The 13,146-nt window shown below is 59.0% G+C and overlaps 1 protein-coding gene across 9 annotated transcripts in view; it reads left to right on the top strand.

Annotated features, from left to right (window-relative positions):
* ARHGEF10L (Rho guanine nucleotide exchange factor 10 like) overlaps positions 1-12,407 on the top strand; it is a 170,817-nt gene extending 158,410 nt beyond the window's left edge. For all 9 annotated transcript variants that reach the window (XM_042244756.1, XM_027965650.2, XM_042244757.1 and 6 more), the window contains 3 exons: positions 1,255-1,429; positions 9,769-9,891; positions 11,263-12,407. In XM_042244756.1, coding sequence (XP_042100690.1) covers positions 1,255-1,429; positions 9,769-9,891; positions 11,263-11,801 — 837 coding nt within the window. In that variant the 3' untranslated portion in view covers positions 11,802-12,407. The remainder of the gene's footprint in view (positions 1-1,254; positions 1,430-9,768; positions 9,892-11,262) is intronic.
* Positions 12,408-13,146: the final 739 nt, after the last annotated feature.

Raw genomic sequence — 13,146 nt, 5'->3', positions numbered from 1 at the left:
GCAGCCCGTCGCGAGGTGGTGATGGGGCTGCAGAGCGCGTCCTGGCACCCTTCGGGCCTGGCCTTCAGTTGGACGGGGAAGGCGGGAGTTGGGGCAGCGCTGGGCCTGAAAGGCTGAGTTAGGGAACTTGGATTTTCTCCTGACGTGGATGGGAAGCTGGGTGTGTATCTTCTTGCTTTGCAAGAGTAATTTTTTTAAGATCCAACTGTTTAAAGGAAACTCAAATCGCATGGAAGGTTTATCTGGAAAGGCCGTTCCCCCCGCCCTCTCCCCCTCTGTAGTCCTGCTTCCTGAAACGCTCTCACCTGTCCTGGGTTTAGACCACTGGGCGCCTCCCTTGTGACTCCTAGCTGTCTGCGCCCGTTTCTGGATCAGTCCCGTCTGGCCACGCGTCTCGCCTCCCTGCGGTGAAGGTGAGGTTTGGCTCAGGCTGCCCGCCTCCCTCCCAGGAGTTCTGTTCTCGGTGCCTTTGTCGTTGTTCAGGCGCGCAGTCGTGTCCGCCTCTCCGCGACCCCGTGGGCTGCAGCATGCCAGGCCTCCCTGTCCGTCACCGACTCCTGGAGCCTGCTCAAACGCATGGCCGTCGCATCGGTGACGCCGTCCAACCATCTCATCCTCCGTCCTCCCCTTCTCCCCTAATCTTTCCCAGCGTCAGGGTCTTTTCCAATGAGTCGGCTCTTCGCATCAGGTGGCCAAAGTATTGAAGCTTCAGCTTCAGTCTGTCTAACGAGTATCGAGGGTTGATTTCCTTTAGGATGGACGGGTTTGATCTCCTTGCTGTCCAAGGGCCTCTCGAGAGTCTTTTTCAGCAGCACAGTTAGAAAGCCTCCTCTTTTTGTGCCTCTGTACCGTTAGATAATGTGCGCAAGCCGCCACTTCCTCTCCGCAGACTTGCCGCCCTGTCCTCCCTGGTGTCACGGTCGAGCCTGGTGTGTGCATGTCTTTCCCGGTCCCTCCTTCAGTGCTGTCCCGTGGGTAGCTCGAGCTGGGCCACCTTAGAAGTATCGACTCCCCAGGAATCAACAGACACAACACACCAGGAGTCACCCCGCCTGTTGTTAAGTGTTTACCAGCACACCGGTGTGCGGCTCCTGAGGTCCCCTCCCTCTGACTTGGTTTCGGGTGGAGGTGGGTAGGCTTGGCCCGGGGCTCCTGAGGTCCCCTCCCTCTGACCTCGTTTAGGGGTTGGGTGAGCTTGGCCCCAGAGGCTCAGCCAGCCGGCCCGTCACAGACAGCGCTGCTTCTGTGCTGCAGCAAAGCTTCGAGGCGCACCAGGACGAAGCCGTGAGCGTCACGCACATGGTGAAGGCGGGCAGCGGCGTCTGGATGGCCTTCTCCTCTGGCTCCTCCATCCGCCTCTTCCACACCGAGACGCTGGAACATCTGCAGGAGATCAACATCGCTACCAGGACCACCTTCCTACTCCCAGGTGAGACCCTGCCGTCCTGGGCAGGGGCTGTGGACAGGGGAGCGGACATGGGGGAGGCGGCCTCCAAGCTGGGCCAGCCCATCTCACGAACCCTCGAGGCAGCCTTTCGTCGGCCTTGAGAACCCGGCCCCCCAGGGGAAGCAGCTGGCTGAGGGTTCCGACCCAGGCCTGCCCTCCGGAAGCCCTTCTGGCTGTCCCCACGGCACGGCAGGCGGGCGCCCGCGGAGGCAGGCTCCAAGTTCGGGGACTCCTGCGAGCCAGGTTGCTAACACGCCATGTCAGATGGGAGGCCGGGCCCACCTATACCGGCCTCTCCTCAAACCCAGTTCTGCCTCAAATCCCCTTCAAAATGAGCAAAGGGAAAGAGAGACGCCAAATACGGACCTCTTTCCTTAGAGGTCTCTAAAGAAAGGCCGGGGTCTCTCTGAGTCTGCCCTCAGGGTTTGGGTCAAGAGGAGGGCGAAGGCCCTGACGTCCTCTGCTTGGAGCCGGTGCTTCGTCCTGGGGACTGTTCGTGGGACCCACGGAGAGGGTTACGATCTGGGCGCACCCGGCACCCTGCCCCCTGCCCAGAGTCTGCCGAGGCCTCCGTGGAGTTGGCCACAGGCCTCGCCCTTAGCGCTGATCCCTGTGAGCCGTGCTGGGAGCCAGGACAGACGCGTGCTCGGGCCACCGCTGCCCCCAGCCAGAGCGGCCCTCAGGGCCAGCGGGCCTCAGCTTGACTTGCCCTCGAGTTTCCACCAGACAGACTGACCCGGAGCTGGTCTGGGCGGATGCCGGCTGGGCTGGGGGCAGCAGCTGGGAAGGACCCCAGGGCCGGGGATGCAGCAGGTGTGGCGGGCTGGCCCGGAGCTGATGGTGACAGGGCCCTGGCGGACGGCCGCAGAGGCTGGGAGTGGCCTGCGCTGAGCTGGGGGCCTGGGCTCCTGCCTGGTGGGGCTGGGCAGAGGGCAGTCACGCCACCCAGTGCCTCAGAGGCTGCAGGGTTCCACCCCAGCGGCCTGGTCCCTGACTGCACACAGGCTGCCCAGCGACCACCCCGGCTCCTGCTCCCCCCAGCCAGTCTCACGGGCCAGTCCTCAAGTCCAGACGGGTGGCCGTAGCCGGGGATGCTCACCAGCAACATGATCAACAGCAGTAGCGGCAGCACACAGTGGCTGCACCCCGCCAGGAGCCCTACACTGAGCTGGGTGCCGAGGGTCTTTACGTAATCGGGACCTCACTGTCCCCATTTTACAGATGCAGAAACTGACGTTGGTTCGGCAGGGTAAAGCGGCTGTCCCGTGGTCGGGCCGGGGGTCGTGTCAGGTTGGACTCAGTTCAGAGCCTTGCTGCATGTAGCGGGGGAGAGGTGGTTTCAGAGGCGGCCAGGGTCCCGGCTCAGCCACTGTGGGGTCACAGCGGGTCTCTCTGCCTTGCGGAGCCTCTGGTCCCTCTGTGGCATGGGCAGTGGTTCCTCGCTCCAGGTGTATATTGTCAGGAAGATGCCTTGCTTAGGCCTGGGTCATCCGTGAGGAAGAGACGCCTTTCTAACCTGCCCCCCAGGGTGTGGGGTAAGGGCTCGGGGGACCTTTGTCACGGGCCCTCCCTCTCTCCCTCCCTCTTTACTTTCCTCCCTCCCTTCTTTCCTTTTCTAATTTTTTAGCTTCCATTTCATTGTCTCTCATAGTGTTTAGCCATTATATGAGGTAAATCTATTTTAATTACAGTAAAAATTTCTCAGTATCACAGAAATATTTCCACATCTGTGCTGATAGCTAAATTATTTCACGTTAGTGGAACAATGGGGAAAAAATGGATAACATTATGGGCCTTTTTCATCTTCTCAGTGAAGTCTGGGAGCGGGGGGAGTGGAGCAAAGTAGAGAGAGAGTCGAGTGTGTCCAGCGGCCGGGGGCAGGCTTTGTGGACTGATCTGCTGCGGGCAGAAAACCAGCAGCTCCTGCTGCACAGCTGCCACCTCCCGGCAGGTTTAAAACGCGTCTTCAAGTCCAGTGACTGACTTGTTCTTAGCAGTTCAGTTCAGTTCAGTCGCTCAGTCGTGTCCAACTCTTTGCAACCCCATGAATCGTAGCATGCCAGGCCTCCTTGTCCATCACCAACTCCCGGAGTTCACTCAGACTCACGTCCATCAAGTCAGTGATGCCATCCAGCCATCTCATCCTCTGTCGTCCCCTTCTCCTCCTGCCCCCAATCCCTCCCAGCATCAGAGTCTTTTCCAATGAGTCAACTCTTCGCATGAGGTGGCCAAGGTACCAGAGTTTCAGCTTCAGCATCATTCCTTCCAAAGAAATCCCAGGACTAATCTCCTTCAGGATGGACTGGTTGGATCTCCTTGCAGTCCAAGGGACTCTCAAGAGTCTTCTCCAACACCACAGTTCAAAACCATCCATTCTTCAGCGCTCAGCCTTCTTCACAGTCCAACTCTCACATCCACACATGACCACTGGAAAAACCACAGCCTTGACTAGATGGACCTTAGTCGGCAAAGTAATGTCTCTGCTTTTTAATATGGTATCTAGGTTGCTCATAACTTTTCTTCCAAGGTGTAAGCGTCTTTTAATTTCATGGCTGCAATCACCATCTGCAGTGATTTTGGAGCCCCCCCAAAAATAAAGTCTGACGCTGTTTCCACTGTTTCCCATCATGGGAAATAGATGGGGAGCAGCTGCTGCTGCATCACAGTTAGTTACCCTTAAAAAAGAACTTCCCTGGTGGCTCAGACCGTAAAAGATGTGCCTGCAATACAGGAGACCCGGTTTCCATCCCAAGGTCAGGAAGATCCCTTGGAGAAGGGAATGGCAACCCACTCCAGTGTTGTTGCCTGGGAAATCCCATGGACAGAGGAGCCTGATCAGCTACCGTCGATGGGGTCGCAAAGAGGTGGACACGACCGAGTGACTAACATGCATAGAAGAAGGGGCGATCGTCATTGTGAGGATGACTGCAGACAGGCAGCCGGAGTCCCCAGGGGTAAAACGACCAGCTTCAGGTCACTCTGCTGAGGGGCCCAGAGCCAGGACCTGGGTCACAGCTGTCTCATGGGCTAACCGGGCGGCCTCCCGCTTCTCCAGCTTCTGTTTCCCCATCTGTTCGACGAGGGCCTGAAATCGCAGCTGAGCTCGTGGGGCCAGATAAGAGCCCAGAGTCAGGCCCCACCAGCTGCGTGACCAGGCACTCCAGCCCCACCTCTCAGGGCAGGCACGGGTCTTCACCCAAGTGGTGAGGACAGCGCCCCAGGGTCCCCAGGTGTTACAGCCCCGGGCCTCCTCCCCACGGGCCTGGCCCTTCCTAACACCGGGAGCCGCAGGTGTTACAGCCCCAGGCCCTGCTGGCTAGGAGGCCCCAAGCCCAAGAGGAGCCAGCCCTGGGTGGAGGGGGCCTTCAAATCCACCCCACACTGTGTCCTGGCAGAAGAGCAGAGCAGGATTCTTTAATTCTTTATTACAGATACTTGTAGAAGGCTTTTAGGTATTTTTTTCCTCCCCCATGCCACCAAATGAAATAATTGCGTAATTGCTAATGAATTTCTTCCTCCTCCTAAGTGTGGTCTTTTTTAAGGGTGTGTTAAAAATTCATCGCGCTTCCTTCCCCCGGACCCTTTTCCTTCACTCGCCTCCCCAACTGGTATTAATGCAGTTTTGAACTTAAACTCCCTCCTCCTCTTAACTAGGCAGGTCATTAATAAAATGTTCTCCGAGAGCCTGTATATCTCCAGATAGAGGGCTTGGGGGAGCTTAGCACGGCCGCATTAAGTCTCTGTGATAAAATATTTATCCACCATTAGACTTTTTTTCCCCTTTCGGACGGTTTGTGAAGTGCCTTGCTCTTTTCCTCGAGGCAAAGCGGGAGGAGGAAGGGCCGGAAGGAGGTCTACAGACAAGTCCTTTCTCCATCCGGCACCTCCTGTGGTTTCTCGCTGCCTCCGTCTCATTTCCCGGTGTCTGTGGTTGGGGGGCTCGGGGGAGGGGAGGGCATCAGGAAATGGCCGCTTGCTGGTCCTAAGGTCCCCGGGGCCTTGGAAAAGGGGGGAGGCTTGTAGCATGGGGACATCTGCCCCCGCCCCTTCTCTTGGCTTTGATTATTTCGTGGATTTCTGGCTCTGATGGAGCTGATCTTAAAACATTCGGGTCTAGGTCCTTTTAATTATCACATTCTCCTAATAGCCTCCATTTATTGACTGTATATTATGGGCTAAGAGCTGTGCTCAGCTGTGTGTGTCTATATTATAGTGTGTGGGTATATATTTGTATATTTATATACACACAGTGCGTATTATATACGTACATAAAATTCCTAATAATCATAAAATTGAGCAGGGGCTGTGTGTTGAGCGATGGTAGGAAGTGGCTATCGAGTCACGCAGCTGGCAAGAGCCGTCAGCGCCCGCGTCCTTGCTCACTTCTCTGCTTCCATCCATTCATCCTCTCATTTAATCGCAGGTCCTTCTGAAAAGCACTTACTGAGGTAGAGTCGATTTCCACTGTTACAGAAGTTGCAGGTATGCGACGTAGCGCCCTTCTCCAGGGGCTCTTCCCGACCCAGGAGTCGGGCCCGGGCCTCCCGCATTGCAGGCAGACGCTTTACCGTCTGAGCCGCAGGGAAGCTTCCTGAAGGGCCGTGCGCCCTCGCAGTCCTGTGAAGTATCGGCGGTATTCCGCGCGCTGTGCAGTGCGCGCTCGCAGCGTACTTATTTGCCGCCAGTAGTTTGTGCCCGCTAGCCACCTCTCTCCTGCCCCTCGTGCCTTCGCTCTCCCGACCGGTGGCCACTGGTCCTTCTCTGGATCCGAGTTCGCAGATCCTCGCACGTGTCCGCCAGGAGCCAGGGCATTTGACCCACTAGCTGGGGAGTCCGTTTGACACACAGAGAAGCTGCTGCCCTCAGGAAGCTTACATCTGGGGCGGCAAACAGTGCAAGGCACAGAGAGCACGAGAATCCCAGAGCTTGAGCAGAGCCCCGAAGAGAAGACGGGAGGGGCTCGCAGCCAGGGCCTCCTGCACTTCCTGAGTCCCAGGGCTGGGCCACCCGCTGCCGGACGTCCCAGGAGCCGGTCCTGGGGGTGGGGGGCCTACACTCCCCGAATCGGTGTGGGGATGGAGAAGAGTGCCAGCTCCCCCAACCCAGATGCTGGCTGCGAAGTAGCCCCACATGCCGGCCTCTTTCCCCCTCTCCGGTTTGCGTTGGCACGTGGCATCAACACCATCAATGTGACCTGTGGAATCTGCATCCTCTTGCCGGACTCACATCCCGCTGCCCGCCGACAGCTCCACTTGGATGTCTAATGTGCGTCTCAGATGACACCGAGTCCTGGACTTGGACGTCCCCCCAGCCTGCTCCTCTCCCATCCCGGGCTGTCTGCAGCGCTGGCTTGCACTCAGCTGCTGGACACGAAAGAGCTGGGAGATGTCCTTCCTTCCCTCCCCTTCCCCCAGTCTGTCCAGCGTGTTGGTTCTCTCCATCTCCCTGTCGCCACCGCGCCTCGGATGCCATCATCCCTGCCTTGCTCGTCTCTCTGCTCGCTGCACCTACCCCATCCTCTGTCACGTTGCAACCAAAAGGCCTCGCTAAAATCAGGGTGCACTGCTCCATTGCTCAGACCTGCCAGCCGTGCCTCGCCGTGCCCACAGTGAACAGTCCCCGCCCTCACCTCGGCCCGGCCACCCTCCGACCCGTCCTCGGTCATCTTGCGGCGCCTGGTCCCTGCGCCGTGCTGGCTCCAGCCTCTGCAGAGCCGCCGGCTCATTCCCATCACGTGCCGTCTCCAGAGCTCCCCTCGGGTCTTGGCGTGGCTGCCTCCCCTTGTCATCAGATCTGGTCTCCTGGCTCCTGCCCCCCATCCTCCCAGGAAGCAGAGTGAGGCACGAAACCTGCGACTCCTCCCACCCGCTCTCTGCCTCATCACCTCCTTGGAATTTCTGCCTGGTGTCTACACTCCTGGTTTGTGTTTCCACTTCCTCCGTCCCCTCCCAGGGCTGCATTAATGTGTGTGTGCGTGTGCGTGTGTGTGCGTGCGTGTGTGTGCGCGTGTGTGTATGTGTGTGTATGTGTGTGTGTTTGTGTGTGTGTGCGCGCGCGCGTGTGTGTGTGCGCGTGTGTGTGTGTGTGTGTGTGTGTGTGTGTGTGTGTGTGTCTGACTCTTTGCGGCCTCATGGACTGTAGCCCACCAGGTTCCTCTTGCCCAAGAATACTGGAGTGGGGAGCCATTCCCTTCTCCAGGGGATCTTCCTGACCCAGGGATGGAACCCAGGTCTCCTCCACTGCAGGCAGACTCTTTACCGTCAAAGCCGCCAGGGCAGCCCCCAGTAAGGCGGCAGCTTCTATTAAAGTTGAAGGGGACTGAGATCACAGACTCAGCCCCTCGGTGCCACGAGTCACGTCTCAAGTGTGAGCAGCCACGAGTGACTGATGGTGACCGAACTGGGCAGAGAACGTTTTTACTGTCACAGAAAGTTCCAGAATGTCTGCTCCTTAGGAACAGAACTTTGTGTGGTTCCCCCTCTGCCTCCAGCACCAAGTGCAGTGTCCCCCACGCAGTAGGTCCTGGGGATGTGCCGGGGTGCTGAGTGGGTGGGCGGGCGATGGTGTCAGACCAGTGTGTTGGGCAGTGCTGTGTGAACCCCAGGCCAGCGGACCTCCTTCTGGGGTGACTGGGAGCCGCACAGTCCGCTCTGGGACTCTGCGGAGGAAGTCTGTACACACGCCGGTGTGGAACTCAAGCAGTTTGCTCAAGCACAGAGAGGCAGGGACTTCCCTGGAGGTCAAATTAAGGAGGTTAAGATTCCGAGCTTCCAGCGCAGGGGCCGCAGGTTCAATCCCTGGTCAGGGAACCGAGGCCCCACTTGCCATGAGGCATGGCCAGAGAAAGAGCAGAGAGGCAGTGTAAAAGCATTAGGCTGTAATAAGTGCCAGACCTGAGCTCTGCCCCCCACCCCGCCCCGCGCTCACCAGCCAGGTGACCGCTTTGGACCTTAATATCCTCATCTGGAAAACGGGCATAGCATCCAGGTCGTGCTCACCTCTCAGCTGCTGCAAGGCTTGTATCGGGCTAGGGCAGTGTGTGAAGTGCTTTGGAACCTGCAAGGCAGTATTTCTCAGAGTGGCCCAGGGCCAGCAGCCTAGGTGTCCCTGGGAACCTGCTGGAAATGCGGGCTTGCGCCTCCCCTTGGGTTGGCCTGTGGGTGTCGGCTCTCCTGATGGTGCTGACGCAAGCCCAGCCTGAGAACCCCGTTCCGAGCATCACTTCACATGTTGTGGCGTGACTTGGAATTTGAGGAGAGACTAGGTCTGTCAGTGGGCAGAAGGATCCAGGCTGGAGGTGAGACAGCCCTTTGGGAGGGCAGGCCTGGGCCCCCAGCGCCTCCCTCACGCCCCTTCCCGTTGGGCGGAATTGTCAGCAGCAGAGCAGCAGTGATGGTGGCCGGCACCCACCTGCGCGTGCCCTGTGCCAGGCCCTGGGTCATGTGATTCCCAGCCGCTGGCTCATTTACTCCTCAGGACGAGGTTGTGAAACGCCATCACTGTCGCCTTGCGCAGTGAGGGGACCCGGGCACAGAGGGGTGTTGTTTCCGGCCTGAGGAGGTGGAGCCAGGAGGTGGCCGAGCCGGGGTTTGGACCCGGCGCCTGTGCCTGGCGCCCTGCTCTCGGCTCGGGCTGTGCGGCCCACACTGCGCCTCCTCCCCAGAAGGGCACAGGGGCCCACCTTCCCCCGCCACTGCTCCCCATCAAAGGCAGAGCTAGCCAGGGGGTGACGACAAGAACTGGTCTGCAAGTCTAGACCGGCGTCAGAAACACACTAGTTCCCGGCTCGGGAGCCCGTTCGCCACGGGGCCCAGGACTGCATCTGTGCCCCTGCCAGAGGAAGGCCCGGGCGGGCAGGATGTCAAGGCCGGGCTGGAACCCATGGGGCTGCCAGCTCGTCCAGACCCCTCCCCACACATCCCTTCTGCTCTGTCTGCGTCACCCTCGACCTGCACCTCCCCCGGCCTCTCTTTGCTCCCCCACCGGCCAGTCATGTCCCCGGCACGGGCGGGCCCTCAGCCTGCACCTCGTGGCAGGTGAGCCGGCCGCTGCATCAAGAGCTGATGTGGGCCGGCACTGTGGCATTCCCTCAGTGTATCCCCAAGGCAGCCCCGCTTTACACAGGAGGGACCGGAGGCTGGGTGACCGGGGGCCAGACCCCAGCCAGGTCAGCCTCCCAAGCCCCACTCCTAATCCCAGGGCTGTCCAGCTTCTCGCTTGTCTCAGGAGAACAGCCCGAGGGGCCGTGCCCTCAGCTTCGGTGGCCTCCGCACCGCCACCCCCAGGAGGACCTGCTGCTCACGCTGGCCCTCCCTCCGCAGGCCAGAAGCAGCTGTGTGTCACCAGCCTCCTGATCTGCCACGGCCTGCTCTGGGTGGGCACCGACCAGGGCGCCATCGTGCTGCTGCCGGTGCCCCGGCTGGAAGGCATCCCTAAGATCACAGGTGAGAGCCGGGAGGCAGCTGCACGTGGCCAGGGGCGGGTGGGCCTTGTGCCCCGAGGGGTGCGCGCTCTTCTGATCGGGGCCACCGGTCCGTTCCCCAGTGTCCTCTGTCACTGTTGGTGGCTCCGTGGAATCAGATCACAGGCCTGCAGTCTCCTTGCAGCTCTCCTATCTGAGGCAGTGGGCACAGGAGGCGCATGGGCTCGATGGTTTGAGGGTTGGCCGAGACCCCCGACTGACAGGAGAGGTTCTGCCGGCCGCCTCCTCCTCTCGCCATAGTGGCTTCCATGTGTCCCGGCTCCAGAGACAGAAATAACTGAGGGCTCGCGGGGACGGAGGTCCACATGCAGCTGTGTTTGCCTGGGTTGGGGGGGGGCTGCCCTGACGTAGTGCTGGGACCTAGGGTCTGGGAGACCCCAGAGCTCTGGGCCCCGTCTCTGCCTCAGCCCTGAGTGATGGATGATGAGGTGGCCTCTTACAGCTGCTGCAGGAGGGGAGGGCTGAGTGCAGTGGGGGGCAGATGCCCCGAGGGAGACCACCCCCAGGTGGACCGCAAGCCTCTCTGCCCAAGAAGACCCTCTTCCTAAACTACGGGACTCCCTGCCTTCCTGGTCTCCTCACGAGGTCATTTTTCTCATCCCCGGATCCGTCCTGGGGTTGCAGGGGTGTGCTGGGCAGAGACCCTGCCCGCACGTACTGACAACCTGGTCTGGGTGGTGTAGCCAGCACAGCAGGTGCTACGATGGCAGGCGTCCTGGGGTCGGCGGAGCAGAGACAGGACTGATCATCTCTCGTGGGTGAAGGCAAGAAGGGAGCCCTGCGGAGGGGCCGAGCTGGGCTTCGAGGCCAAGGTGTTGAGTCAGGCAGGTGCGAAAGGCTCTCTGGGCAGAGGCAATGGCTTGGGCAAAGGCATGGAGACGTGAGGATGGCCCAGGCAGGGAGCTGCAGGTGCTTCCACACCAAGGTTCCCATGTGGTTTATAAGATTTCTTGTGTTCCCCTTCTCCACTCTTCCAAAGGAAGTAGCCCTGGAGCATGGCAAGCCCTCCTCTAGACCCATGGCCTTCCGGGAAGCTGCAAACGTAGATGGCAGTAACCCAAATAAGCCAAAAATGAAACCCAGGAAGTTCTCCAAGAGACTCAGTTCAGTTCAGTTCTGTTGCTCAGTCATGTCTGACTCTCTGCAACCCCATGGACTGCAGCACGCCAGGCCTCCCTGTCCATCACCAACTCCCAGAGCTTGCTCAAACTCATGTCTGTTGAGTTGGTGATGCCATCCAGCTATCTCATCCTCTGTCGCTCCCTTCTCCAGACTCAATGGGTCTTTAGAACTCTGGGCCTTTGTGCCCCTTCTCTCTGTCCCCTTCCTGCAGGGAAAGGCATGGTGTCGCTCAACGGGCACTGTGGGCCCGTGGCCTTCCTGGCTGTGGCCACCAGCATCTTGGCCCCGGATATCCTGCGGAGTGACCAGGAGGAGGCTGAGGGGCAGCAGGCCGAGGAGGACAAGCCAGACGGGCCAGCTCCTGAGCCGGCGCCTGTGCCCGCGAGCCACGTGGGCGGGGAGCTGACCCGCAAGAAGGGCATTCTTCTGCAGTACCGCCTGCGCTCCACCTCCCACCTCCCGGGCCCGCTGCTGTCCGTGCGGGAGCCAGAGCCTGCAGACGGCTCGGCCCTGGAGCACAGTGAGGAGGACGGCTCCATCTACGAGATGGTGGACGACCCCGACGTCTGGGTGCGCAACCGGCCCTGTGCCCGTGACGCCCACCGCAAGGAGATCTGCTCCGTGGCCATCATCTCTGGAGGGCGTGGCTACCGCAACTTCGGCAGCGCCGCCGGCAGCCCCGGGAAGCCGGCCCCGTGTGGGGAGACAGACAGCACCCTCCTCATCTGGCAGGCGCCCTTGATGCTGTAGCCCCACCCAGGCCTCGCCGTAGCCCCGCCTAGGTCACTGTAGCCCCGCCCAGGCCACTCGGTAGCCCCGCCCATGCCACGCTGCGGCAGGCCTGGCTGCAGCCCTCAGCCTGCAGACTCAGCCTGCAGTGGGCCCTTCCGGCGGTCCAGGGTCCCCAGGGAGCACTGGGTGGCCTCGCCCTCAGGGGCCTAAACGGGGCCATGAGGACAGGCCTGGAACTCTGCCATGTACCTGAGCAGAGCAGAGGGAAACCTCTTCCTTTTTAAGAAAACTCAATTTCAGTGTTTAGGGGAGTGGTTTGGGTTTGGGGAAACAGAGGACACCTCCGGAGGAGATGGCCTTCTTTTTAAAAGCAAAAAAACAAAAACAAAACACAAAACCTCACAACTGCCTGGCAAGCCCAGCGCCTCTTGTCTGGGCCCAAGCAGGGCTCACGGGCGGCCACACGCCCCTCCTGGAAGGGTGCGTGCGTGTGAGTGTAAGAGCGTGTGGGCTGGTGTGTGAATATATATAAATACGTATATATGGTGTATATTATATGTGTATAAATGGAGTCTGTACATATTGGAGCTCTGGGAGATGCTGGAATAAAAGGCAAGAATAATGGCGGTGCTTGGGTTGCAGGCTGTTTTTAATTTTGTTTTCTTTGGGATGTGATAACGTAGACAGCATATTAAAAAGCAGAAACATCACTTTTCTGACAAAGGTCCGTCTAGTCAAAGCTATGTCTTTTCCAGTAGTCATGTATGGATGTGAGAGTTGGACCGTAAAGACTGAGGGCCGACAAATTGATGCTGTACAACTGTGGTGCTGGAGAAGACCCTTGAGAGTCCCTGGACAGTAAGGAGATCAAACCAGTCCATCCTAAAGGAAATCAACCCTGAATATTCATTGGAAGGTCCGATGCCGAAGCTGAAGTTCCAATGCTTTGGTCACTTGATGCGAAGAGTTCACTCACTGGAAAAGACCCTGATGCTGGGAAAGATTGAGGGCGAGAGAAGGAGGCAGCAGAGGATGAGATGGTTGGGTGGGATCACTGACTCAGTGAACATGAGTTTGAGCAAACTCTGGAGACAGGAGAGAGTCCTCTGGAGAAGGACAGAGGAGCCTGGCATGCTGCAGTCCATGGGGTCTCAGAGAATTGGACACGACTCAGTGACTAAGCAACAGGGAAAGAGAGCAGCTGTCACTGTCCAGGTTGTTCTGGAACCTGCGGGAAGGATTGAGGCTAGGCAGTGTGAGAACAGGCCCTAGAGCTGTGCTGTTTGGCACAGTCGCCGATGGCCTCGTGTAGCTATTTTTAATTAATTAAAATGAAATATCGCAGATTTTATTTATTTTTCAG

Source organism: Ovis aries, chromosome 2 (genome assembly GCF_016772045.2).
Source record: "Ovis aries strain OAR_USU_Benz2616 breed Rambouillet chromosome 2, ARS-UI_Ramb_v3.0, whole genome shotgun sequence".
Classification (NCBI taxonomy): Eukaryota; Metazoa; Chordata; class Mammalia; order Artiodactyla; family Bovidae; genus Ovis; species Ovis aries.
The sequence above is the reverse complement of the archived record's forward strand: the minus strand, read 5'-3'. Positions and strand labels throughout refer to the sequence as shown.